The sequence below is a fragment of the Eimeria tenella genome, genomic scaffold, assembly GCF_000499545.2.
Source record: "Eimeria tenella Houghton genomic scaffold, Eth_scaff2, whole genome shotgun sequence".
Lineage (NCBI taxonomy): Eukaryota > Apicomplexa > Conoidasida > Eucoccidiorida > Eimeriidae > Eimeria > Eimeria tenella.
The window spans coordinates 263,225-290,029 of record NW_013541843.1 but is presented as its reverse complement, the minus strand read 5'-3'; the positions used below and the strand labels follow the sequence as shown (position 1 = coordinate 290,029).

At 49.6% G+C, this 26,805-nt stretch overlaps 6 protein-coding genes across 6 annotated transcripts; 3 read left to right on the top strand and 3 right to left on the bottom strand.

Annotated features, from left to right (window-relative positions):
- Positions 1–1,003: 1,003 nt before the first annotated feature.
- ETH_00028965 (uncharacterized protein) lies at positions 1,004–3,453 on the top strand (the record flags this gene model as incomplete). Its single annotated transcript, XM_013374235.1, has 7 exons — positions 1,004–1,185; positions 1,377–1,426; positions 1,543–2,297; positions 2,473–2,597; positions 2,720–2,756; positions 2,891–2,959; positions 3,073–3,453. The coding sequence occupies 7 exons, from the start codon at positions 1,004–1,006 to the stop codon at positions 3,451–3,453; spliced, it is 1,599 nt and encodes a 532-aa protein (XP_013229689.1).
- A 3,199-nt stretch (positions 3,454–6,652) lies between these two features.
- ETH_00028960 (prolyl endopeptidase, putative) lies at positions 6,653–11,206 on the top strand (the record flags this gene model as incomplete). Its single annotated transcript, XM_013374234.1, has 16 exons — positions 6,653–6,741; positions 6,923–7,057; positions 7,170–7,330; positions 7,488–7,620; positions 7,793–7,904; positions 8,066–8,209; positions 8,365–8,563; positions 8,810–9,114; positions 9,304–9,449; positions 9,603–9,750; positions 9,849–9,916; positions 10,068–10,211; positions 10,418–10,471; positions 10,663–10,795; positions 10,939–11,031; positions 11,117–11,206. The coding sequence occupies 16 exons, from the start codon at positions 6,653–6,655 to the stop codon at positions 11,204–11,206; spliced, it is 2,154 nt and encodes a 717-aa protein (XP_013229688.1).
- A 2,679-nt stretch (positions 11,207–13,885) lies between these two features.
- Positions 13,886–15,837, bottom strand: ETH_00028955 (uncharacterized protein; the record flags this gene model as incomplete). The annotated part of the gene is made up of 7 exons (XM_013374233.1): positions 13,886–14,005; positions 14,169–14,226; positions 14,468–14,572; positions 14,708–14,792; positions 14,909–15,030; positions 15,281–15,373; positions 15,683–15,837. The coding sequence occupies 7 exons, from the start codon at positions 15,835–15,837 to the stop codon at positions 13,886–13,888; spliced, it is 738 nt and encodes a 245-aa protein (XP_013229687.1).
- Positions 15,838–17,317: 1,480 nt separating this feature from the next.
- Positions 17,318–21,251, bottom strand: ETH_00028950 (dihydrolipoyl dehydrogenase, putative; the record flags this gene model as incomplete). The annotated part of the gene is made up of 13 exons (XM_013374232.1): positions 17,318–17,466; positions 17,683–17,754; positions 18,065–18,149; positions 18,268–18,417; positions 18,588–18,668; positions 18,839–18,928; positions 19,185–19,213; positions 19,480–19,597; positions 19,828–20,001; positions 20,214–20,351; positions 20,505–20,657; positions 20,810–21,123; positions 21,209–21,251. 13 exons carry the CDS (start codon positions 21,249–21,251, stop codon positions 17,318–17,320), a joined length of 1,596 nt encoding a protein of 531 aa, XP_013229686.1.
- Positions 21,252–21,900: 649 nt separating this feature from the next.
- Positions 21,901–22,679, top strand: ETH_00028945 (uncharacterized protein; the record flags this gene model as incomplete). Its single annotated transcript, XM_013374231.1, has 2 exons — positions 21,901–22,086; positions 22,347–22,679. The coding sequence occupies 2 exons, from the start codon at positions 21,901–21,903 to the stop codon at positions 22,677–22,679; spliced, it is 519 nt and encodes a 172-aa protein (XP_013229685.1).
- Positions 22,680–23,431: 752 nt separating this feature from the next.
- On the bottom strand, positions 23,432–26,090 carry ETH_00028940 (uncharacterized protein; the record flags this gene model as incomplete). Its single annotated transcript, XM_013374230.1, has 6 exons — positions 23,432–23,522; positions 23,685–23,857; positions 24,079–24,167; positions 24,273–24,722; positions 24,931–25,072; positions 25,299–26,090. 6 exons carry the CDS (start codon positions 26,088–26,090, stop codon positions 23,432–23,434), a joined length of 1,737 nt encoding a protein of 578 aa, XP_013229684.1.
- Between the last annotated feature and the right edge of the window lie 715 nt (positions 26,091–26,805).

Here is a 26,805-nt window from a genome sequence, read left to right as displayed (position 1 = left end):
TTTCTTCCGCAGATGCCCTGCACATGCATTCCGCTAGTGACGGCGGCTCAGCGTTCGTTAAATGCCACAATTGTTTTAGCATGTTTTAGTGCTCCATATTGTTCTTCTACTCATTGTCTTGAACCAGGATAAACCGCTGTGGCAGAAATGAATGTGATGTCACTATATAGGCTTATTCGTAGCAAGGAGCCATAGATCATCCCAACAGAAGTAGAACATGCTTGGTGTGTGTGTGCTATGAGCAGCCTAGCACTTCACCATTGATGAGTGCCAGGCATACTCGCCAGCCTTCGTCGGGCGGAACTATACATCTAAGAAAGGCATTAGTAGATCATGATGAGTAACACAGTGGCTATGAAGTTCTCGCGAGTTCCTTATCTCCCTCCTGCTGCTATGCCGAGTAATGCATGCTCCCTCCCGTGGCGTACGGTGCGGCTGTTGACAATTTGTCCACTTCCGCGTTCAAAAACAATTCCTTCTCAAATTTAGCTGTAATTTGAGGATGTGAATGGAATGAATCGTTACGGACAGCTCCTTATGTGAAAACCGAGGACGTAAGTGAGGTGACCCAAAGGTCATCTCGACGAGCAAGAATCATTATCGACGGAATCTTCTGTGGTCACACTTGCAAAATATTTCAAGCCAGCCGCGAAATTTTCAGTTTTCTGCTGAATCATATATCGCTGAAGAGGGAGCGAACCTGATGTCTCAATACGTTGAAGAAGCTGCAAACATAAACCAGGCACATCCCAGAAGGGAGCCTCTTAATCTGTTATCACAGTTGTGGAATTTATCAAGGGCGGCATATCACCCTACCGTGCAGGCTTCAGGCAAGCTTCTTAACCTACCTCTGCGCTGGTAAAGAGGTGAAGCTCAGGGGCCTGGCATTGAACTTGCCTGAGTAGCTCGTGACATACCTAGCAGCCATTTGTCGCTCTAGAAGCTACTACAGCAAACGGGGCCTAGACGGCGGATTCTTCTAAAACTTGAATGGGAACAGCAAATGTCTACAGGAGGCCTCCTTCCTGATCATCACGGAGCGTATGGTGCGGACCCATATTATCAAGATGCAGAAGACATAGATACATTCACGCCGCAAGAGGTTCTGCAAGCTACGAGGCTCATTAGACTGCTGAAGCAGTCCATTTGGAATAGTCAGTCTCGGCAGCCGCCTCGACAACACAAGTAAGCGATGTCACGATTCCACCCATTCCAGCTCAAGCATCCTTCATTAACTCGTGCTGCTGAGAATCGAAATGTGAGGTAGAAGACGAAACCGGGAGCAAACGTCATATCGTATTTGTGGTGGCGGCGCTGAGGGCGACGGCCTGCCTAGCCCTGATCTGAAAGTTCAGTGCTCTGGGTGGAGTGAACAGACCAAATGAGGCAAGCCTACCAGCGGAAAAGGCTTTCTTTGGGCCCAATGGTGAGCTAAGCCTCCCTTGTCTGTAGAGTCCCTGTGTTGGCTTACGGTAGGGGCCTAACTGGTCACTAAGTGTAAAATGCAGTGCAGCAATTCCGTTCGCCGTTTTTCCTAAACAGAAATGGACGCGCATCCACGTCTTAACGGCCGCCTTGAAAAATCTCCAAAGAGAGGGGACGCTTTCGGCTGGTCCCAGGACTTGCAGCTCCCAGCATCATGGGAACAAGGACAGTTCGAAGCGCTGATAGCTGGCATGAAGGCAGTAGATGGAGCTAGTGGAGCTCTGCGGCATGCAAACAACACCGTCGCTCGCGTGTCCAGCCCGCGCACGCATGGCCAGATGACGCCTTACAGGGAGCAAAGCTTAGGTACTAAGCAGCCGTCAGACAGTCTAGGGATAGCAGCGGGGACTAGGCTCGGCATGAATATCTCCAAGGAAGCAACACATGCGGTGGCTAGCTATCCACAACCACGCAACGGGGCCGGCGAGGTTGCGGATTTCTCGGCAAGCCGTGGTACGTTCGAGCAACCCATGCCTCAGAGAACCCCTTCAGCCGAAAAGCTTCTTGCGGGGAGTCAAGGAAGCCTGGGTGCAACTCTCCCTGTTCAAGCGAACGGTGGTGACGAGCCTCAAGAAATACAGGAAGTCGGCAAGAATATATCAACTCGGCTTGAGCCTGTCTATCGCTTTCTTTTATGCGCTCTCTTTAGTCAGAGCAGTATGTTTGCCGTAAAATTGTGGTACCGAAAGGTCTACAAGCCTACCATTGTGCGAATGCAAGTGCTCGCTCCTTACGGTCCCGTGCGGCTGTACGATTTGCTTCAGTGCCCTTACTGTCACCGCACGTTTACCGGCAAGTCCTTTGAAAAGCATGTAAACGTTTGTGTAAAGGCAAGTCCGCGGTCTCAAATACCCTTCCGTCCACACGAGACAACTTACGCAACGACTTGGCCTTTGTTGCGGACAACAAACCGGAAGTGCACAGGAAGGAGCAAGACAGCACACAGTCACACGCTGCTCCTTTTGCTAGTCTGCTTTATATGAAAAGGTATTCTTCACGCGACGGAAACAGTACGATATGACGCGGAAACGTCTGGCAAACGTAATGGAGGAGACAGGACTACCTGTATACTCAACCTTGCAGAAGCTTCGAGGAGCCATGTCATCAAAACCGTAGGCTTCAGACGGGAGCCCACAACTAGAGCATATTCACTTTTACGCAAATGGTCCTGCGACAATTCACTTCCCTCTTATGTGCCTGTCTTGATCCACACTCTCACCGTCCTGCGGCTCAGGTTAGAAAGGCCAACAGAGAAGAAATGGCAACGCGAGGTGGGCGCAAAGTGGCTGAAAAAGCTAGATATGTCATTCTTCCACTTTTACTAAGGATAAGGCCACGGCCAGGAATTGCACCAGGTGCATGCTGTGCAGAACTTCCTCGGCCTGCATCTGCATGTACTGAACAGAGTGCGCAATTTCGAGCGGCGATGAGGATGGCAAGAGCGTGTGATCCGAGGGAGATAGCAGAAGCTCAGGCAAGTCCTCAAGCGGACAATGACAAACACATTCTTGATAAAGTTCTTTTGCAGAAGGTTGTCACGGAAATTTTTGCATTATTTTTCTTGCCCATTATTTTGGCTGGCTGCAGGCTATATTCGCCAAGTGTAGTGATATGGGAGCCAATAAACAGTGTCAACACTGTGGGCGGACCTTCGGCCGTGATGAAGCCTTAGAAAAGCACGAAGGCGTGTGCCAGCGAATGTTTAAAAATGGTGGGGGGGTCCTCAGAAAAGGCGGTGGTCTTTGTGCAGCACAAGGTGCTGCTTGCCGCGTGATGCGGAATGCTGTACTAAAGAAGAGAGGGCAAAGCTGCATGGACTTTCCTGCACCAAGGCGAAACATTGATCCGTCCAGCTGGGGCTATCAACAGCGAAGTACTTCGCATAATAGCGGCGCATTTACATCTCACCCTTCCTTGATGGCAAATGGCAAAAAGAATAATGCCCACAGACTAAAGCATCACAGTTAGCCACGCCGATTCTGGTGTTGTTTTCGTCAACTTGGTGCTAGCTGCAGAGCACCTGTTTGTGAGGCTTTTGCCAGGAAGAGCTGAGGCGGCTTGTGGGAATACAGCGTTACGTCATATGCAACGTCGCCTAGACAATGTACAAATCTCGATCACGGGGAACTGACCGTAGGCGTGCTATATTTGTCCCCAAGGCGCCCAAAACCTTGAACAGTTAAAGTGACCTTTGTTGTGAACAGCTTAGTGAGATTGTGGAGCCTGTGCCAGCACAGGCAGGTACCAGCAATTAATGAACCATTCGACAGCTTGGTGCCGACTTGCTTTAGGAGTTATTATAGCAGCTACTATAGGAACACCTGCATTAAATTTGCAGGTTTGTGCATGTGGTCGAACTTTTCTCAGCTATGCTTGATTCATCGCTTGCGCAGTTGTTCGGAATCGTTCATTTGACTTAACCGGGCAGACGGCGGTGGATTTTGCTTCGGCAATGGCTTGTTTGCTGGATAGTGTTGCTGTGCTTTATGCACGTGATTTGCTTCAGCGGCTAGTGTGATATCTCACGCTGCTGCATACGCATGACGCCCGCAGTTCCCTCGGGTAACAGCAGTTTTGCTTCTCGGTTGCTTTGCAATAATCGCTTCTGCAAGCCTGTCATAATCCTGATAGCTTGCTGATGGTTTCTACTTTCTCCTGGACCTCCACACCCTCAAGAAGCACCGCAAGGACCTCACACTGGAGCTCCACTTTTCTCCAGCCTTATGCTTAGCTTTAGTCAGCCTTGTGCTATGATATTAATGCGTTGTCCGAAAGTGGAGATTATTGGGTAACGGGTCTTTTCTAGCAAGATGTGCTGTTTGTGATATATCAAGGAAGGAGGTGCGGCAGCTGATGAGAGCTCGCATGCGTTGGGATAAACGTTCAAGCATGAACTTGTTGAGCTGAGGAAGGCGCTTCTGCGTGCGGCTTTGTTAAGTGTTTCAGCTGCTGGGCAAAAGAGGTTCGGGAGTGGCCTGCAGAAAGTGGTAGCACGCTGAAACGCCACAAAGTCTGGCTCCTTTGGTAGAAGGGCCAACAGTCCAGTGACACATAGCCACTAGCCGGCCTGCAGGCACTGTTCTTGTCTAAAAGAAATGTGTTTGAGTGGGGCACTGATGGACTTTTGATTTTGATGGCTCACAGCGCCGGGCTAACCAGGCAGTGTCTCGTGTAATTTAGGACTGTGATAGGCGGTCTACGACCGAAGTCTTACCGTCTACAAGGTCTGTGCATGCCTTATGGCGAAGAAAACAGCGAATGCCGTAGTCCCCAAATGGCCTTATTTGTACGAAATTATACAGTTGGCCATTGAGTTGCAGAGGGAATCCGGCTGTGTTGCAGTATTCTCGTATGTTGTTGCTTGGGCGGGTTGACGTAACCCCAAGGTGTCCTCGTTTGTTCACTACTTCAGAGGTCGCCTCTTTCTGCCTCCCCACTCTGCTGAGACAGCTTGCCGCGACTCTCAGGTGACTACCTTTTAAAGAGAAACACAAATATTTCCATAATGCTGCTTGTGCCTCAGTGCAGCGGCCCTTACGGGATACTACTGCGCAACTGTGCACAACATTATGCTTCAGTACTTTCTCTCCACTTGTAATTTACTGCAGCAAATCGCTCCATTTTGCGTAGAAGCTAAGTAAATTTCCCCTTTATTTGCAATTTGCTGCAGCAAATTGTCGGGTTTGGTTTAAGTCCGTTACAAAAGAAAGTTCATATCGGAATGACATTTCGCATTTGCTACACACGAAGTTGTGCTGACCACATCTCATTTACTGGAATAGGGCACAGTTTCGAATTCAACTTAAGGCATCATTCGTAACTTTTAGAGTTTCCCCTCAAAAACAAGAGGAAATGCCTGCAGGGAACAAAGGTGACCAGCGAAGGCTCTTGAAACATTTTTTCTTTGCAGTTTCGTTATACATTGAAGCTGCCGAAGCACTACTACACTCCTTCGTGGGCTGCTACTGACCTTCAAGCTTCAATGGAGCTCTCTCAAAGAGACCCAGTCTTATAAAACGATTTGTTAGCAGCTTCTCCGTAGAAGGTGCCTTCGCAGCTATGGTTGGATAGGCAGATGAATGAGTTTGATTGAGCAAATTGCTTGCTTGGTGACAGCTCCAAAAATGAGCAGGATTCAAATACGCCAGATTCGTGGAAAAAACATCCTGCACTTTCGAAAAAGTGCATGGTTTTGAAAGCATAAGCATCAAGCTATCTTGCATGGACCATCCACCGCTCTCCACCGTCACTAATGTGCGTTTCATCGAGTCGTGCTCCTCTTCCCCAACTTCCCCAAGAATCATAACCGTAATTGTGCCAATTTCTTGTTCTGACAGGGCTTTTGAAGTCTATTCACAACGAACTAGCTCGGAAAGCTCTTACATGCAGGCATTAACGGTCAGAGGCACTGTGCTCAAGGCTGGAAAATGCGCTTTTCTTTTTAAAAACTCCTGCGATATACAGACGATATACAGTCGTTCTGTGCCTCTATATTATGCTAAAATGATTTAACACGTAGAAGGAAACCACAGAACGGACGTGCGTGTCGGCCGCAGCGCCGACACACCAGGGCCCAGCTCTGCGGCGGCGAATCCAACAGGCCGCAACACTCTCTACTACCTTGGGGGCATCATGAATCACAACCACACGCAATAATGCGAATTTTCAAAGGTCTCTCTAGTTGTCATCTTCCCCGTCTGAGTGCTCCGCACCTTCCAGTGTCAGTTGGATCGTCCTGGGTACGTTGCTATTGTTGGTTCCATACCTTATGTATAACGCGGCAGCGGACATTATAAAGTAAATAATATACTTGAAAGTAATTGCTGAGCATTAATAATAATGTTTTGCTGTGCTCAGACTAGAGCCATTTCCCCATACCCCACACTTTGGCTTGCTGCGGCGCAACAGAGTAAGGTGAACATTGTGACGTGTTAGTGTCTGAGTAGTCGTATTTTTCTTCGTTTGTCTACGAAATACGTGGGCTCAGAAAGGTATAGTTTTGCCTCCAGATACAACAGACCGGCTGAAAGTGCTCGGGCGATTTAACGCGTAGACCACCGAGAGATATACCTAGCACAAGAAAACAGAGGTTTACTCATTTTCGGAGACATATACGTGCTTCTTGTCAGTTGCTTTTTCTACTGTGACGAAAGGAGCTTTTCTGAAGATGGCACCCACAACGTTGTCGTATCCTCATGCGCGTCGAGGGCCTGATGTGGAAGATCATTTCGGCACTCGCGTTGCAGACCCCTATCGGTGTGTGTGGCAATCGCATCACCCTATATATGTTTATACGGTAGTGGATCTTCCCCAGAAACTCCAAGCTTGCTTGGCATCCATTCTAGAATGAGAGGAAGAGACTGCACTTTTTTGGCTGAAGAATAGAAAGCCTCCAAGGACTGGTAATTCTGTTGTGGAGCTGAGTTGTCGGTCGCAGGTGGCTTGAGGACCCTGAGAGTGAGGAGACGAAGGCTTTTGTTGCGTCTGAAAATGAAATATCCGAGAAGTACTTGAATACGCCTGTGCGAGGCCAGATTTTAATGGCTCTTAAGAAGTTCCAAGACTACCCCAAGTAAATAAGACGGCTTTAGCTCACTGCGTGGAACATGCTTGTAAAAACACTATGTGCAGGGACGTTACCTTCTAATTATTATGAATTTGGCCCGACTCCTGTTATTGTGTAGGTTTGGGACCCCTTTTAAGGGCGGAGATTTTTGGTATAGTTGGAGGAACTCTGGTCTGCAAAATCAATCGGTGCTCCACAGACACAAAGACAGACAAGGAGAAGAGAGCGAAGTGTTCCTCGACCCAAATACCTGGACTGAAGATGGCACGGCAACTGTGGGTATGCCATGTCCCATTTTCCCACCATCTCGCAAATGTGTATTTTGGCAACTGCGTTAAAACAATTAATCGTGCAGACATCGCTGCCTAGGATTTGGTGAAGAGATCAAGTAGTCCCCACACAACACCCGCCGTTCTCCTGGTAATGCGCGGGACAGGCTCATACAAGTTCACCGATGACGGAAGTATGATGGCGTTTGCTCGTGGAGATAAGGGGAGTGATTGGCGCACGATTTACATCATGGATGTCGCAAGTGGACGCCTCTTAGATGACCGTCTGCATCACGCAAAGTGAGCAACTGGAGGCGTCGGAATCAAGTTCTACTCCAAAAGGGCAACTGTGCAGAGGTTACTACTTTGTAGTGAACGGTGTTTCGTTTGGACGTTTTCTGAATAGGTGAGCACACCTATTCTTTCTGAACTTAACATATGCTGCTTGTGACTGATATGCATATTGCTCTAGGTTCACAAGTTTGCAGTGGGTTGGCAACACGCGCCTGTTTTACAACCGTTACGATGTACCAGAGGGCGCAGACGTGAATGGAATGGAGAATACAAAAAATGAGTTCCAAAAGGTAAAAAGGGTCCACTGGAGAAGTCGTAGTTTCTGAATTGGTGGTTGAGGGCCCCCACAGTCCTTTGGCAATTTTTTGAGTGGACTGGCAAGCACGGCCAATGTAATACTTATTCTGGGCTTGATGTGTGCGACCTTTCCTTTTTGCTGGGTGTCCTCCAGCTTTATTGCCACGAAGTGGGAACTCCACAGGCTCAGGATATACTGGTGCTGGGATTCCCGTCTGAACCCAAATGGATGGCCAGCGCGACAGTGACAGACGATGAAAAGTTCATCGTCGCAGGCATTTCACGAAGCTGCGAGCCTGTGAGTCTGATGTGACAGAGGCCGAGATGAAGTATTTTTACGATGCGTGAAGTATGCTTCGGAAAGAAAGACGATTCCTTCCCTACTCCCTTGGGACGCTCAAGTTGCGTACTTTGTTTGGCGCTTACGTTTCGCCCTCTGTTTACTATGTCCAGACCAACAAACTATGGATTGCCACTCTTCCCTCCATCGATGAGCCCACGGAGGCGTACGCACATTTGAAGTGGGTGAAGATCGCCGACACCTTTGATGCTGGCTATGAATATGTGGCCAACGACGACAATGTCTTCATGCTTACTACGAACTGTGATGCTCCCAAGAACAAAATAGTTAAAGTGGACATCACACAGCCAGGTATTTGATCAAATGATCTGAAGTAGCCTTAGGGCACGTAAATGAATTTGTTGTGTCTAGCGGTTGTCTCGATTTTCCGTGCGTGAAGACCACGCAGTTTCGTTGCGTGTGCCAACGCACCCAACGAGTCCCTTATGACAGAAGTTACCATTGAGCCGGTGTTGTCTCTACGTGGCTCGCAGTAGAAGAGACCGACGAATAGGGAGGCCAGGAGTTTGTTTAATCTTGCATCGGTCTTGAGTGTAGGCACATCAATGGTTGACGTCGTCCCGGAGGCAGACTCCGTGCTTGAAGACGTTCAAGTGATTGCGGGGGACAGAATGGTGCTTCATTATACTGAAGATGTGAAATCGAGACTCTATGTGCACCGCCTAGATGGCGAACGCATAGCGTCTATAGAAATACCTGTGGGTTCGGTGTTTGAAATGTCGGGGAAGAGAAAATTCAATCACTTCCTCTTCAGCGTTACTAGCTTCGATACGCCTCGCGTGATTTACGAAGTGGACGTTGACAGCGGCAGATACGGCGTCTCTATCATGCGACGCACTACAGTAAGCTGGGCCATAGTGCTTTGGAGGTACTGCTTCTTTTCGTTGTGACGTATTTGGTTATTCCGCCATCTCTAAAATTTCTGCATCCGAATCATTAAGCTTATTGAGGGCCTTAAATGTGTCTAAATGTGGGACCTTTAACTGTAGGTCGCCCAGCCTTAATATTATTGCCTGCCTCTTGTGATGCAGATAAGTGACCTGCCTCTAGACACCCTCGAAGTCACGCAAGAGTTCTTCACAAGCAAGGATGGAACGCGGATTCCGATGTTTTTGATGAGACAGAGGAATCGCACGAAGAGCGGCCCGCAACCAATGCTCCTCTATGGATATGGCGGGTACACCCGAATTTTCGACAGGCGCAGAGGCGTCTCTGCTCTCATCGCCGAATCGCTCCACTGTATTCATGCTGGCACATTCGAACCGTTCTTTAAAGCCGCATGAGAGCAGCATGCTGACTTCTATTGGTACTGTGTGAGGATGCACCACAGGTTTAACATTTCGCTCACCCCATACTTCTCTCTTGCATTCGCCCTCTCTGCTCTCTATCTGGGCTTGGGTTTGGCGGTCCCAAACATCAGGGGAGGCGGCGAGTACGGCGTTGGATGGTACAAAGCGGCGATCAAAGAAAAGAAGCAGGTGTGTAAAACGCACATTATTTCTTCGGAAATCCCTACATACCGTTGAGCTACAGCTAGCCCGCCATTTCTCCCATATTTGTTGTTGTGATTATACAGGTTAGCTATGATGACTTTCAGAGTGCAGCGGAGTATTTGTTTAAAAAGGGCTACTCAAGCCCCGACCAGTAAGTAATCAGCTTACGCGCAAATTTTTCTGATGCACTTGTTACTTCACAGTGCTACCAGCTGTTAGGTTCGCGTCTGTGATCTGCCAATAGACTTCATGCGGCTGGTTTGCAAATACATTCATGTGCTGTTTTGGCTTGTGAACTTCAGGTTAGCTATTATGGGAGGCTCTAACGGAGGATTGCTTGTAGGAGCCTGCGCTAATCAGCGCCCAGACCTATTTAGAGCGGTAGTTGCCAAGGTTGGAGTCATGGACCTCCTGCGATTTCACAAGTTCACCATTGGTCATGCGTGGTGAGCAGCAGGCTTAAATTATAAGCTTCATCTGTGTGTTGATGCGGACTTACATAGTATCAGCTCTTAAAAAGTGACGTGTGGGCCATCTGTGGTTTCTCAGCTGTATTGGAGTTCGAAATCTCATGCTTCAGGGCTAAGAGTTGGCATTCTGTCCCTGACGTATTGCTTAGAGTGTCCCGAAAATTTTGCATTACTGAATGCAGGGTAAGCGACTACGGAGACCCCGACAAGGAGGAGGACTTTACGCACATTTACAAGTACGTTCACTTATAAAACAAAGACAGGCGAACAATAAAGCGGTGCGGTATAAAGTGTAGGACTTTGCGGCACACATTTTGGATCTCCTTCTTTGCAGTTGCCCGTGTCGAGCCTTTCCATTGTAATAGACCGTGTTGCTTCAATTTCTGAGCTTTCGCCGTTTGTTTGTGCCTTGATAAAATCGAGGCAGGATCTCTCCGCTGCATAACATTAAGCCTGAAGTTGCACAGAGTGACAAGCAGCCGGCCGTGTTGGTTATGACAGCAGATCATGACGACCGCGTTTCCCCGTTTCACAGCTTGAAGTATATAGCAGAGCTTCAAGTAAGTCTTGGATGCTTGCTGATTTGAAGTGCGAAACCAGAGACTGCCTTTGTATTGCATCCCCGCAACCGCTTGAGTAGCCAATGTAGTGTCAGCAGTTCACATGAGCAGCTGCCAGCGTTGCATTTTGCTCTCATTTGCAGCATGCTGCTGGGTATTCCTCCCCTGTCTCAATTCCTCTGATCGCGCACATTGACACGAAGGCAGGCCACGGTGGAGGGAAGCCTTTGATGAAGGTGGGTTGAAGTGCGCCGCTGCTCTGTAGCCAGTTCCATAGAAAGAAACTACAGTTACTGCTAACTGCTCATCCGTACTGCGCAGGTTCTAGAAGAGCAAGCGGACACTTACGGATTTATAGCATCAGTTTTAGGGCTAAAATGGAGCTGCCCGGAGACTGAAAAGGAAGTGTGAACGCCTGGCCACATCACTCAACAACACAACAGAGGGCAGCTACACCATGCATAGGCGCCCTCATGGCTTGGTCTTTTGCAATATATATGGCGGTTGCAGTATATATGGCGGTCAGTAGGCAACGTTTCGCTTTGTACCAAATTGGCAATAGTAGTAAATGAAATGTAATCCAGGGATGCCCCTTACAGGAAGAGTCATATTTCATGGCCCAGTGCAGTGGTAAGATGCATGTGTCGTGTAGGAAGTGTCATGCCATGACCTAATTTTCGCTCTAGACAAGACTGCGCGAGGACTACCTGAGCAAGGAGTTTTCAGACAACGTTGATTTTGTCTCGATTAAACTAGATCTGGCCTGTCATCAGTCAACTATCAAATGGGAGTCATCAATTACCTGTTGTGCGGGAGTCATCAGTTATTTATTATATGGGAAGTACTCAGGGGCGTAGCAAGGATGCAAACCCCATTATTGCAAGGCAGGTTGCTTTTGGATCGCCCGTATCGTCTACCAAGGCATTCCACTCTCAGCCATACCATTAGTTACCCACTTTATTAGAAGTATTCGGCTTTGCAACACATTTAGGATGCTACGCAGTAGCAGGCTCCAGTTAAAACACTGGGACTACCCTCCCTCTTCTCACCGCTCGGCGCCCTTGGCCGTCTTCGATTGCTAGAACTTAAGCATCCGTGAAGGGCAGCAGGTCTTTCAGATTTCGTTAGGGAGTAACGGTTGCTGCACTCGGTTGCGGGTGGTCGGACCAGAGTTCCATCAAGGTTGCAGCGAGCACGTTGTTAACGGCGACTCGTCGACAGATAAGTCGCCTATACGTGGATAAACTAATGTTATATGAGTCCCGAAAGTTGCGTCAAGTGATTGTCGGTGGCAGCGACTGAAATGCAATGGAGGCAGGTGAGGTGTGTGTAAGTCAGGCAGTCTTTGATACATGAATTTTAATGCGAACTAGAAAAACGTTAATACGTAACGAAAAGGACTTGGACGCTCCCAAGAGCTGCGCGGCGAAGGCTCGCTCATCAACTCCAAAACGGCAGAGCTTGATTACGGGTACATACGTTTTGGAAGCTTCCCGATGAGAGACTATTCGTGAAGTGGTATTGAGGGACTGTAGAACTTACGATCCCGAGGGACTTAATTTTTTGACTGGGACGTATGGGAAGCCCGACTAAAGCTTATTGGTGATCCGTATACCAGTGTTCCATGCGTGTTGAACCTACTGGGGAGAGAACGACTTTCTTTTTTACGAGTGCCATAGTATTGAACGACTGCGGTGAACAAATCGCGTGCTTTCCAAGAATTTTTGAATGGCAAGTCGAGACGATGATTCTCCTGATGTGAATTCACGAAGAAAGCCCGGCAGCAGATCGAAGACGGCAGCTCCGAACATCTGAATTTGGGTTCACCTCTACAGAAGGAATAATTTTTGATGAAGGCTGGCTTACTGAGCACCAGCATGACCGCTACCTCGAGTCGAACATTCCTTCCATGAAAGAAACCGTCATCTTGCACATACAAAACATCCCGTGGCCACTAGGGATTAGGGTGAGGCGCACTCGCCCCCTACTAAACACTTGGCAGTCCTCCGGCCTATACGACCACTGTGAACATGGGCTCGGAGTGACCACACACAATAGCAACTGAGTGGTGGTTAAGCCAGTCACTGCCCTAGAATTGTAAGCTTCCTAGAAAACATCTTGGACCTTGAAAGCACCCGCAGAACGAGTAGCATTGCCAAACACGAGAATTCCCAGATACTACTGAGGACGGCATCCCCAAAGACGCCTGGTACGGGCAAGGCAAACGTAAGAGAAACGAAATGCCCTCGTATTTCCTGCACGTAGACAGACTTGAGTTATAGCATATTCTGCAGTGAAGGAAGCACTCGCGTGGCTCCCGTCGTGGCGCCACGGCAAACGCTTTTCTTCATGAAGACTTTCTTGTCCAGCGTTGCATCTCAAAAAATTTGGATCCTCCCACTCTCCGGATTTCGCAAGATCAACTGCAAGTTTAGTCTCGTCTTCAGTCTCCCCGTGAACTTGAGAATGCGGTTGCAAATGCTCGACTGGCTCTCAAGTGTTTTTTGTATTCATCAAAACGCTGCTGTCGCATTGAGGTAATTCACTGACCGCGAGTTATGCGGGCTACTGCTTCACAGACCATATTTCTTAGCCTCTCTTGCGCTGTCATCGTAAATCTTCATGCATTAACGGGAAAACCATAGAATTGAAGCCTTCAACGCGCTCGCCAAGTCCGTTGGCGGCGCCCCAGTCAGCATATCGTGCATTGTACGTCCACGCAAATCAAAAGCTGCTGGCAGTCAGTGTGTTGTATGAGTTCATACAAACCAAGAAATGCTGCCTCAATGTGCGCGTCTGCACATTCTGTTAATGGAGAAACTTTATCTTGTATGCGACTTTGCTGAGGACGCGCTCCACTCATGCGTTGCCACTTCACGCGCATTTGTTTTGAAGTTCTTGTCAGAGGCTAGGCGATTGTCAGCCTAGTGTGCTACTAGCTTTTCCTGTTACTGCCCCAAGCATCCCACGACGGTTTGTCGTTTAGTGTGCTGACAGTTTAGCCCTGTCTCCAAGAACCCGCGTAGACTCACTCAGTGGCTGCTAAACGCTGCCGTTGTCCACTCGCCTTTCTTCAAAGCATCATTTTTACTACTGTTTATCAATTGCGGCCGCACTCGAAGTATCTGCGGGGATCTTTTCTTCTCGCGGCAAGTATTTATTGATAAAGTCTACAATCTGAGTCGCCATGTACGAGTCGTATGCGGGTCCCTACAGTTACAGATAAAAGCGCAAGCGCAAACATTGCGGTAGCATGACCTTGAAAACCTACGTTGGAATGCATCGTCCACACCCGGGAGTCAGTACAGTTTAGAAGACACAACTTTACTGACTGGTTGTTTTGGTGACACTGTGATGAGACATAGCCACGCACCTCCATTTCAAAGTGTCCCACGTTCGGAATTACTCTCATTTCCTTCGGTTCTTCTGCACTGGGGACAGCATACAAAGTAATCACACGGGGTTGTGTGGTGACATAATTCAACTACCTTGTCATCTCTGCGACAGTTCCGATTCAGTAGGACTAATCCCAATCCAGTCAATGAATCGTAAGATTTCCCACTGCAAGCTGCGCTGATGCCCACGTCACTTGCACAGCGCCTGTGAGCCCTCCACAGGAAACCATGAATGCTAATCAGCTAATAATGGGCAGAAAACAGAGCATTAGCATACCTCTTGAAGTAATTCATAAACGTTGACGTGGATGTGAATCCGTCTCCGTCCCCATGAATAAACAACTTCGGCTTTTGAGACTGAATGATTTTTTTGTAGTGGCCGCTGCATAGTCAAACGAATGGGCCATCAGATGTCCAGGCAACGCGTTTGTCCCAATGTTCTCAGTTGTTCTGGTTTTTCATTCGTTCGTGGTCGTAACAAGAACTAAGTAGACTAAACAGTGCTGGATTAGCCTACCCAAACAGAAGTGAGGCAAGGCTTCCAAACACATAGCCTATTCCAACGTATCCTCGGATCTCCTGGAGCTGGTCAACAGCACTGCCTATAGCAACGGCCAAAACCAAACACCCTCATTCTCATAAGCAACCCATTATGACATACGCACTCACAAATTCAAAGCACTGGTAAATCGCAATCCTACCGATAACCAGCTCTTACCACCTATGGGAGCCCCAGCAGATGATCCCACAATGACAATGCTTTGTGCTTGGAGATTCTTCACACACCACGAACATACATCTACAACATCTTGAGTCTCTTTGTGGCCCGTCAAAGTTTTCCTGAAGCATTCACCGTACGACGCGCCTCATAGGCCACTGCTGACTTGGCAGACAGACGACTGCTGAGCCACCTGCGCTAAGAGCTAAGCTACTCGTCTCGACTCTGCCGCAAGCTAGTGACTGAAAAGCCTTTCTGTCTCCGACGAATATGGTGCTGGTGTTGCTAACGGTTGTGACCACTGTGAAGAGCGGATTCCAACAGCGCGTGCCAACGAAGGAGAACACAGGAAAACAAACTGGTGTGCAGGACCATCCAGAAGAATTGTTGACGCCTCGGAGGTCAAAGGTTACCGCCGGGAAACCCCTCTGCGTCACAAGGCTCGCCATACCGCTCATTAAGGAGCTGCAAAGCACAGCAGCCCACGGGTAGAGTACATCAAAAACAGCACCAGATATTCTATACTGCCGTTGGGGATTGTGTTCCAAAAGATTTAGGGATAGCTGGTCAAAAAAGGGTAGTTCAAGTAAGCTGAATAATGAAATGAAGAAAAGAATGCAGACACCCTAAAATCTGCTTTCTGGATGGCTGTTGCAGCGGGGTTTGCAGAGTGCTCATTGAAACAAGTGACCAAATGCACTCGCTATCCAGTCCTTCACGGCCACTGATATTTGCTGATGCGTGCATTACCAATAAAAGGGTATGCGAGCTCACCTTGAGCCGCCCATAATTGAGTACTGATGGACAAATACAACCACTGGGTTGGCGCCAACAAGGCTGTGCGGGTTTCCATGGTGCTGCTCCGCCCTTTCCACATTTACTGAGCCAGAATGAAACGAGACGCAGCCTTCGTTTGAATCTGTGGGCATCTGCGTGGAGCCCAAGTATCGTGCCGAATCCCTAAGAGCTGCAGGCCACCACAAGTCTCCATGTAGCTTCCCTCCATCCAGGCGGGTTATTATTATTCTCTGTCGCGAAATACGGTGTGGAAGAAATCCTTCAGTTCTTGCTGAGCCGCAAGCATCCCAGCCAAAAAGTGCGAGGTTGGAATTCGTTAGTTTACAACAATAAAACCGTGGCATAGAAGCCGCTGAAGAACTCGGGGGAGTGTTCGCACTGTCCTCTGATGCTTACTGCCAAGAGAGAAGCACATCACAATGTGCCTCGCTGCACTGCTACACAGGTGCTGTCAACGCGTACAAAGCCGCCATTCCCATTTCTGCTTGCGTGCAACCAGCAAGCAACACATCACAGCAGAAGGTACCTACTTGCTAGCATGCTTTGGCCGAAACTCACCCATTTTCAGCCATTGTAAATGAACAATAACAAGTTTCAAACTATACAAAGGTGAAGGTTTTCTCTTCAGGGTGCTGCAGCATTCAATTACTGCTTAACGGAGTCCGGTGGTTCCGTTCTCGAGGTGGGTAAGACGGTGATGCGCTAAAGCGCCAAGATTGATAAAAGACATTACGAAAAAATGGAAATATCAACAGTAACTTCTTATGCGCCATTCGGTGGTATGAGGCGCGAAAGCCCATCTTAATGCACATGCGGCGCTGCCGACTCGCAGCTCTAGGTCTAGGCTCGTCCATGCGTACAGCGTCTCTCAGCGTCAGACGCAGAACCGTTGCCCCCACACTTTTTCTAATGCATACAGTTTGATCGCTTGTAGATTTGTGGACTGGACAATCTGCTTCAAGCCAGCCAGAGCTACTATACTGTCCCCGCTGTTCCCAAGTTAAGCTTCTTGTGACATTTGTCATTGTCAATAGCTGCAACTACGTTGCAGCGCCAGTAGTTCACGCACAAACCGGCTGGTATGAAGTCTTGACTTATGTAATGGCGCGAACCTCCACACATCAATGGCATCGGCACCGTTACAGCGGCCCTGCCGGACACGTCGTCGGAATGGAGAAGGCCAATAGCAGCAATACCACAGCATGGCATGGCTTTGACACGCAGCTTCATATACTGGGCAGAGATTCGATAACACGGTGAAAAGCTTGTACGCCGTGGCGACGGTCTACGCCATACGTCTTCTGCGACTTGTCAGGTCACTACATTAACACTTAGCTAGCTCCTTAACTCTTAGCTAGCTCCCTGTGTTAATGTGACTTTGATAAAATCACTGGAGCGGCAAACGCATACCGCGGTGCCGTCCCTACAGTTCCCCATTCGAATCGAATTCCAGGGGGCAACACAACCACATACTGTGGTCACGCGTACTCAGGCGGTTCAAGGCACTTTGGGACGATCATCTGCCCTTAAAAATGCACATGGTAGGGAAAACGCTAGATTTGATTCAGCGCTACTAATTTGGGGTAAGGGGAAGAATGATGTAGGAAATGATTAGGCGATGTGTATGGGCTTGTCGAAGCAAGCCATGCAAGCTTCCTTCAAAGCTTCACTCTGCGTCGGATGGGCGTGGCAAACACGACCAAGGTCCTCACTGGACGCGCCATACTCCATAGCAAGCACAGCCTCGGCAATTAGTTCGCCTGAAGCAGTGTCCACCAACCACATTTTTATATTCGTCGTGCGCGGAGCTATTGGGGCTTTTAGGCCTTGCAGCTGACAGGCGGTCGTTAACATCCCGCTAACTTAACCAGCTGTTCCTGTGTCTAAGAGTCAATTTCGCACATGGGTCGCTGCTCTACAAGATTGCGATCCCGCTTCCAGGTCGTCGGTAACTGCAGAGGAAAGAGCTCACGTACCTGCATTGGGACCGAGGATCCACACGCCTAAGATCTTATCCGTTTCCTTGCACGTCAGTACCTTCACCAAGCCTACGAAATGCATGCTCACATACAATTTTTACGTGCCTGAAGGCGAGCTTAAACAGGCCAGCCACACACGCGCGTACAAGAAAAAAATAAGGCACTCACAAACATCTGGAGCGCTATCCAAGCGCACAGATATTCATAGCATATATTCCATGTGCAGAAGGCATCAGCCTGTAAGAACGCAACGATCTTGCACTTAATTCGAGCTGCGAACTACTTCCGATCCCCAAAGACCATTCTCCTGATCTGCACACAATGACGCTAGAATACATTCATTCAGCAGCAGCAGGAGCAGTGGGTTGAAACGGCCTACCATCAGAGTCGCCTGTTGCGCGCGCTCTACTGTTAGCAGCAAAAGGAAAGGCTCCGCGCTTGTACACCACGCCCTCAGCTTTCAGCTGCGAGTCCTCACAAACACCTAAGCAACCACGTGGAATGATTCCTTCAAACGAGTTTAGAGTGTGTTCTGGGCGGACTGCAACAAACAGTATTTCCGCCAGGCGACTAAAGCTGTACCTGCTCTTCGGTCTTCCCTACTCCTGCTAGTTCCGGATGAGTGTAAATGACCGCCGGGATAGTGTCATGGCGGACAGTACCATCGCCTTTCCCGGCCAATCGCTCCACACATGCAATACCTTCTTCTTCCGCCTTGTGGGCCAGCATGGGCTGCTCGATGTCACACAACCGGACCACGGGCAGCCAACAAAGACGTGGCCGGCAGCTTTCGCTAAACATGCGCAGCTACACAACTACGCATCGGGCTGAGCTTGAAAAGAAGGAGGCGTGAGCAGCGTTCGCTTGTACACGTGAAACATTTGAATGCTAGTTTTTCGTACTCCTTGAATGAGGTCGCCTATTGCCATGATGTTGGGGTAGTTAGGCACTTGCATCTGCTCGTTTACCACCACACGACCCCTCTGCACAGTTACACATCGACACACCTCTCACGCCAGCTGTTACGCTCAAAATCTGACTTAAACGTCGTTTCCTTGCCTCGTAGTTCTCTAAGCCGGCAAAAACGGCACATAAAGAAACAGATGAAACATCTCGCTTTCTGAAAGTATGAGGCTGGCAGTGCGGTAGTCACGTTGTCGAGATTGATGCCCAGCTCCTCCAAGCCCAAGTCCTTTGTGTACGGCCTGCGTCCCACTGCCACGAGGACTACATCACATTGTACCTAAGTCAAACAAACTAGCAGAAAGATTGGAAACCAATGGCCTCTATCCTTTAACAGCAAGCATAACTGCAAATGGGTCTCGAAGCCTCAACGGATACGAAGAGAACGCCAAGAATTCCGGCACCTTTCAAATCACGCACAAACGGAAAATGCATGAATGCGTTCTGCTTACTGCCTTGATGCAATACATGAACAAAACTTACACGAACACTACGCACAGAAGCTAATGGAAGGTGAAGACGCTACAAAAGCCCACCTCAGACGCATCTCCGCTTTTGACATTCTCTGCAACGCCCAGAAAACAAAGCAAAAAACTTCAAAAGCCTTTTCCGTCAGTCACCACAAGCAGGGCCTCACACAGCTCAGTGAACACAGTAGAAGCTAACACACTTTGCAGGAAAGCAACATATACATAAGACACAACCATGGAGGAACCCACTTCTCCATTTGGCTTCTCTTGTACTTTGGCAGGAATATCACCAGAAAAATAATGCCATACAGAAGCTATACTGGAAGATCCTCAAACGCACTTTCCCCTAGTCAAGCCTTACCCAGCGACAGCGTCACTCCGCCATCCGCTTTCTGCGATCCAACAACTTTCGTGCCGAACATGAACTTGATGCCCTGCCTTTCAAGTAGTTTTTGGAAAGCTCTGCCGATCTCCGCGTCCTGCATACAGCATAGCGTTGAGCCTCAACTAAAGTGTACTGTGCAAGTGACACAAATTAGTTCGGAGAGACAGAGGAAAGCGAGGCTGAGGTGCAGGGAACGCCATTACGTGACGCCCTGCGGAGCTCCGCAACCACGTGTAGCGTGAGAGGCTTTATATTTCGGTAGCAGCAACTACACCGAAGATAGCGGCTGGAAAGAGGTGACAAAAAAGGGGAAACGATGATTACCAGGGCCGGTATGATCTTATCACAAAACTCAACGACGGTCACTTCAGCTCCTAAATTCCGCCAGACGCTGCCAAGTTCAAGGCCAATTACGCCTCCTCCAACAACAACTAGATGCTTCGGCACTCTAGGCAGAGCCAAGGCACCTGTGGAGCTGACAATCGTCTCCTCATCAACCTAAGCATCAGCATAAGAAAGCATACAGGGCACGACACCACACACTTTATTGGCTGCGCGCTTACTAGCCAACTGCCAGTCACGCGTAGAGAAGAAAGTAAGCTCTTGTGTACTGTCGATGAATCTGTGGAAATGCGATACGGGTGAGTGGCGACTTAGCAAAAGCGACATGAAGAACACCGGAAGCCACTAACTCGATGCAGAAAACAAACCTCTAGAGCACCCCCAGCGAGAGGGGCCGGTTCAGAGCCAGTTGCAAGGATGACATTTTTTGCCATCAACATCTGGGGGTTTCCCGCGTCAATAGGTTGAACCTGTACGGCGTGAGGACCGGCAAGCCTCCCCGTGCCCTGAGATAGCCAGCAAACAAACATCCACATGTTTGTAACTGCTACGTCTTCAGCTGTCTCCACAGCACGCTGCAGCGCTATGTCGTAAACTTACACAAACAAACACATACGCTTCCAATAAGTTCCCACAACTCAGCTAACGGCGTTAATTACTTTGAGATAGTCGACTTTGTTTCGCTTGAAAAGGCCTTCAATGCCCTGCGTGAGGCCCGAGACGATTTTATCCTTGTAGTTCTGCATCGACGATATGTCCACAGAAACATCTGAGACTCGTATACCGAATCTGCTGAAATCGGACGAGGCTTCCTGAGACGAAGAGGACAAAAGGCCACCACAATAGTCAACGCTTGGGACAGTATACCCACAGTTAAACTCCAAAACTGCAGCTTCCTAGAAGCATCTAAAATCTAAGTGTACACACGAGAAAATGAGGTCTTATGACGGGGAAACAATCGCACCTTATACTTGTGGCTCATGTTCAGCAATGCCTTCGACGGGATACATCCAACATTCAAGCACGTGCCTCCTAGGGCTCCCCTTTTTTCCACACAGGCCGTCTTCAGACCTAGCTGTGCTGCCTTGATCGCTGCCACATATCCCCCTGGTCCGCCACCGATAACAACTACGTCATATTCACTTTGACTAGAGAACGACCTCTGGTGGGTTCTCCGAAACAAAGCAGATACGTGTACAGTGGGTACCGTTAAAGGCCTTGCGGCCAAACGGTGCAGCTGCATCTCTACGGCCTTGCACTGTAGCCGCAAGTGCGGACCTAAACGGACACAAAACACACGGACATTTGCTGATGAGCGTTTCCAATACGATGGACTGGGGTACGTACATGGCTCAGCTCGCACACTTCAGGGCTGAGTTGGCCCCTCCGTCTCCGCCGCGTGTCATCTGCTTATCTGATAAAGGCTCCTCCAACTTATGTTTTTATTCGAAACAACGGTCACTCGTAGGGCGCTAGGATCAGCTTCAAGAGAGCAGGGCTGCACTGTGTCAAGCGTCGGTGTTTGGCCGTTGGGCTACGGTGCGCCTGAAGCGGATAGTGGGATGCTCAATAAGCTCAACATCAGCTTACACAGAGAGTAGAGCCTTACGCTTACGTTAGTTGAAGCGGAGACGCAGAAGTGATGGCACTTCACCTTCTGCAAGGCTGAGGGGGGCGCAGATGGGCGAGGCGGGAAATAAAAAAAATAGAGCCAGGAGCTAATCGCGCGTCCTTCTGCTTATAATACTTGCCCGTTGAGAATGATGCGCTGTGGCTGTTCAGAAAAAATCGCAGCAGCACAGGCTGGTTGCCAGCCCCATGTCCCTCACTGCACGCAGTCTTGTGCTCCGCTGCCCCAATTTAGTTATAATCCTTGGAATCGCACGTGACGTCGCGTAATTACCAATATAGAATAAGTTGGTTCTATTCCCATTCCTTCAAAAGCGCCAGGAGGTTGGCAATTTCTCGCAACGGCGGGCGAGTGACGGGGCGGGGCCCCCAACTTGCGAAGCGTCGAGAAGATTAAAGGTTTGAATTCAGCTTATAGTCTCTGAAATGTTTCTTTCCAGTGCCTGCCTCTGTCGCTCCGCTATTTCTAGGGGGCTCTACAGTGGCCTTTTCTCTCGAGCCGCTTGCGCGACCACCGGAACTTCGCTGGCTCTGCCCCAACAACAAAAACGCTTTCTTGGAAATGAAGTTAGGGGCCCAGACTTCGACCCTCTCAATGTCAATACTTGGAAGGTCGGTAGAAAGCTCGAGATGCTCCCGTCGTAGCTCTTCATTTGGTTTTCCCTACCGACTGGTGTAACCGCTGAGCACTTCAAGCAAGGTAGATATATGCAACCGAAAAAGCAGCCGCGACTCCCGTTTAGACTGCCTGCTGGTCCTTCGGCTTTTGCCTCCAATTTTGGCTGCTTACGGTGACCTCAGCAAGAGACCCTGAAAGGCGGCTGCACATCAGTGTGGTATTTGCTCAGATCATCTGCTGTCCTTTTTCGCAGCTGAAGCCTCACGTGGCTGTCGTATCGTCGGGAATCTACGGCCGAGCACAGAGCTACGGGGAGTTTAAGCAGTTTTGTGAAAGTCTGCGGTTGCTAGTGTTTGTGATTGGCTCCGCTGCATTAGCAGCCGACATGCTCCTGATCCATCCCACCCGTTCCGCCTACTGGCGCTCCCTCTCGCCGCTGAGGTGGCCCGGTCTTTTCGTGTGTTCATTTTTCGGCTGCAAAGACACGAAAGGTGTCTTCGACTATGAACAGGAGGGGTGCACCATCAGCCCAGACGGCAAAATTCGAACTGCAGCGTACGCTGCATTCGAGAGGATGACGAGGTAGCCGCAGCATATCCTGGCAGGGTAAGAGCTGCGCAGCACTGGATATACAATCGCCAAAATATAGCTGCAACGGTCCCTTTTGGGTGAAAGTGCTGGTCAGTTTGGTGGTGCAGATGGTTCTCCCCGCGGCCAAGAGCTGCGGAGCGGGGAATGCCTGAGGCGGGTCTCGGTGTCGTTTGACGTTGCTTTTGTAAGACAGCTACATCTATTTCCTCCTTATAGGCTTGCCGAGACAAAGGGCTACGATAGAAAGCGGAATGACGACACAACGTATAGACAGCGGAGTGACGACACAACGTGGGGAGGTTGTGGGACACCTCTTACTTCAGTTGTTTGCAGCCCTACATAAGTTAGCTGAGCCAGTGACTGCGAACCGCGAATTTGGCACAGTTAAGGCACTTAAGGGTGGACGAAAGCCGTATACAATTATGCTGCGAGAGATCCAAAGCAGCAAAGGAACTGTACTGAAGAACGGCACTAAAGTTACTTCAATTAAACAGTATCATCTGTTTCCCACCGAGACCTAGGCCCAGTTGCACTGCAAACTCGCCCTATGGTATGCCCTTCTAAACCTGTGGAGGCCTGAGCTAATTCTCGGTCTACTTTCCGGTTGGGACGGCCTGGAAGCTCTTTCACTTCAGATCATTCGGGGATGATGCGTTGTTCAGTGTAAGGCCCACAAAGTTGTGGCCTCTAGGGAGTGTGGAGAGACCCCCTTCATCCTTGTCTATCTGTATCAGCTAGCTGACGCATTCAAAGGGTGACGAACCATGTTGCCTTTTGTCTTTGGTACGGGGACAAGCTAGCATCCAGAGCAGCGTCTGTGGCTGCGGAGGCGCAATCTCTGTAGCCCTCATCAATAAACATCCGGAAAACTGCACGCAACAACCCCAGTGCAGGCTTCTAACAGTAACAGCTTCAGAATGACTCAGATTAACTGTGGAACACTTCAACGTGGAACAAAAGCATGGGCGCCCCTACTATACAGAGACAAATCTTGGCTTACCGCCTGTCGAAAGTGTTGTCACGACAGGGACTGTTGTTGCGGCCCGTGGCTGCACCCAACAGAAGAGCTGATGCGGCATCGCGCAAAGACCTAAGGCGCTGCTGCGCACCGCTGAGCTCCTGCACAAGGTAGCGCGCTTCTTCTGTCTTTGCAGCAAGACTCTGTTGCAACGTCTGCAAAAAATAGCCGTCAGGAAGACAATAATGCTTTATAACAGCGCCACTAGTGCAACTGCGCCATGGGAACCAAAAAAAATGAAAGGGAAACTATGTGAGCTGTTCGCAGGAAACAAACAAACACCCGCATGCATATGCACTCATCAGCCTTATGCACCTGAACGTGAAGTACGCTCCCATTCACAGCCTGTTTCGTCCACTAATTCCTTTTAGCTCACCTGCAACTTTTCGTGTTGGGCCTTGACCGCTCTGGCGAGAAGCAGTTTGTCGTTCTGCAGTAATTCCACTCTCTTCGCCAGCTCTTGCCCTACAGCGTGCGCACCACACAAAGGCAAATAACGATGCCACAAAGCATGTGTAAACTGAACTATTCGAAAGGCTATACAGCGACCCACTGAGCACGATCACGTACTTTCCGCTTCTTTGGCGAGTTCGGCTTGAGACGGCTCGTCCCGTTGAGCATGCGCCAACTGCTGCGCGTGCTCCTTCAGCAGCGCCGCTGCCTTAGCCTTCGCGTCATCCCCACTGGCAGCTGTCACTATGGCCCACAGAAGCCTTTCGGCCACTTCATCGCACCATGACTCGGGCAGTAGCTCTCTACCCAAAACTACAGGAGCACGGTGCACCCCTCCCCCGGTTCCCTTGCCTGATGACGGGTCGGATCCTGTTGCTGACGGAGCTGCCCCGGTAACACTAGCAGTCGGAGGTGCTACCCCAGTTGGATGCTGCGAATGATGCAGAGCCTGCTGCTGATCCGAAACTGCAAATGCGCCATTGGGGGTACCCTCAGCAATGTCCATACCACCAGAACCCCTGCGGTTGCTTCCAGTGTTTAACGGCCCCTCAAGGACGTCAAAGCAGTCTGGAAGCAGAGAAACCGAAGAAAAACTGTGTATATATGACTTTCGAGAACTACTTGGACATACCCATAGCCATACACCCACATGGACATGGATGCATCCAAGTGTATGTAAGCATGCATGCAAAAGTGGCCCATGCACAACCAACCAGCCAAATAATTCATTAAGTTAGTTCATCCCACATATCGAATCCAAACAGCTAAGACTCACCATCTGGCCATCGTTTCCGCTTGGCCATGGGGCCTCCACTTTTGGGATTGTAGAGGCCCGTGTTTGTGTCGCTCACTACCCGCACAAGGGCGTGGGCTCTCTGCAGATCGTTATCTGCTGTTTCCAGCAGCGATACAATCAGCTGAGACAAATGAGACACGCAGCGGAAAGGCTTGCAAACTGATAGACTGCCGAACTCTACGTGTTCCACGGCGCAGCACCATACACAGAAAACACGTCACATGCACAGGCCCACGCTAAAACGTAGGACATGCTCAGAAAAGCAGCGCGCATTCCTTAAGTGCGCTCTATTAAAAAAGCAATCGGCGAGAGGAACGCTAATCCAGGAAAAGCACAGCAAAACTAACCCCTTGGTGTACAGAGGGGAAGGCCTTGCAGAGGTCCGCCAGGTTGGCTGCGAATGTTGGAGGCCTCCTAGGCCCTTCAAAACACACTATTTTGCTTCCGCTGTTGCTTCCATTGTGACAAGGGCAGCTACACGTGAGACAACAATCATCTCCAGCCGCTCTTGGCTGACCTGCTGCAGCAGGTGCCTCTGCTGCTTCGGCCGGCGCCGCTGCAGCGGGAGAAGCCTTATTTTCAGGTTCCCTCAAGGGAGAATGGGAGCCACCTAGTTCCCCTGTTAGGAGTCCCGATGGAGTCTTGTCGGCCGTACAGCGCGACGGTCCCTCTGTCGTCTGAGGTGACTTGCACAGGCTGCAGCACGAAGGGCCTGTGCGTGTTCGCTTTGTGTCTACATGCAGTTGTTCCTTTAAATCAAAAGAGAGCTCACGCACTTGATGCCCCATGGATCTGTCAGGAGATACAGGACGGAAGGAGTCGCCAGAAGTGGACAGTGAAGGGACGCATGACGCTTGAGGGCGCTCGCCAACGGGATTGCCCGCAACGCTTGAGCACCCTGGGCTACGTTCCGTGTAGCATACAGCCATTTCTGAGACCTTCCCACCTGTCAAGCGCTGCTGGCCTCGAGGAGATAGTTCGCACACCGGTATATGAGGGCGAGGAGAGTGTTCCTCCTGTTGGTTGGGGCTACACAGAAAAAGCTGTGTATCTGGCACGTTATCGGAACAATTGCCTGGCTCTTCTAAAGAAAATACCGCAAACTTTGGTTGGGCTTCAGGGGGAGGACCCTGAAGCATTGTGTTTGCGCCAGCCTTGCAGAAACTCTGACGGCGTTACCCCAGTGCACAGACAAACCCGGGCCTGCCGCTTACAAAGTCGGCAGATATGAAGAGAAAGCTGCGGCAAATTACACTGTTCGAGAGACCCCTCGTAAATGCATGAAATCCAGCCAGACAGCGTCGTCGTCCCCTTGTGGGCTACCAATAAGGCTATCTGCCATATCCGCCGAAGCCCCCGTGGGTGTGCCTGGGGAAGACCCAAAGCTGCAAGGCATGCTAAACAAGTGTAATGACAGCCTTTAAGACCAATAAGCACAAGCAAGAGCCGCAGTAATCAAAAAGAGGGGAGGCAGTGCGGCTCCCGTCGCATGCAAAAGAAGGCGAATGGCAGCAGCGCCAAAACGAGACAAAGCGCAAAAAGGAGGGAAAAAACAAACTATCACGGCAATTGATGACACGCTCAGCATCGATGAAAAGCAAATAAAGAAAGAATTTTGTAACGTGAGCTGCTGCTCAGACTCTGCTCGGTGCTTGCAGGTGCCCTCAGAGCGGTGCCTTTCTGGGGCCTACAGGGCCCCAGGCCTCATGATGCGATGAGACGAAGAAAAAGATATCCTCCCCTATCTGTCAATTTGCTTCAGTAGTTAGAGAACTCCTCAAAAGAAAAGCAGCTGAATACGTACACAAAACAGTCTTTCTAACACTCACGCATTTGACGGCGTCGAATGAGCCC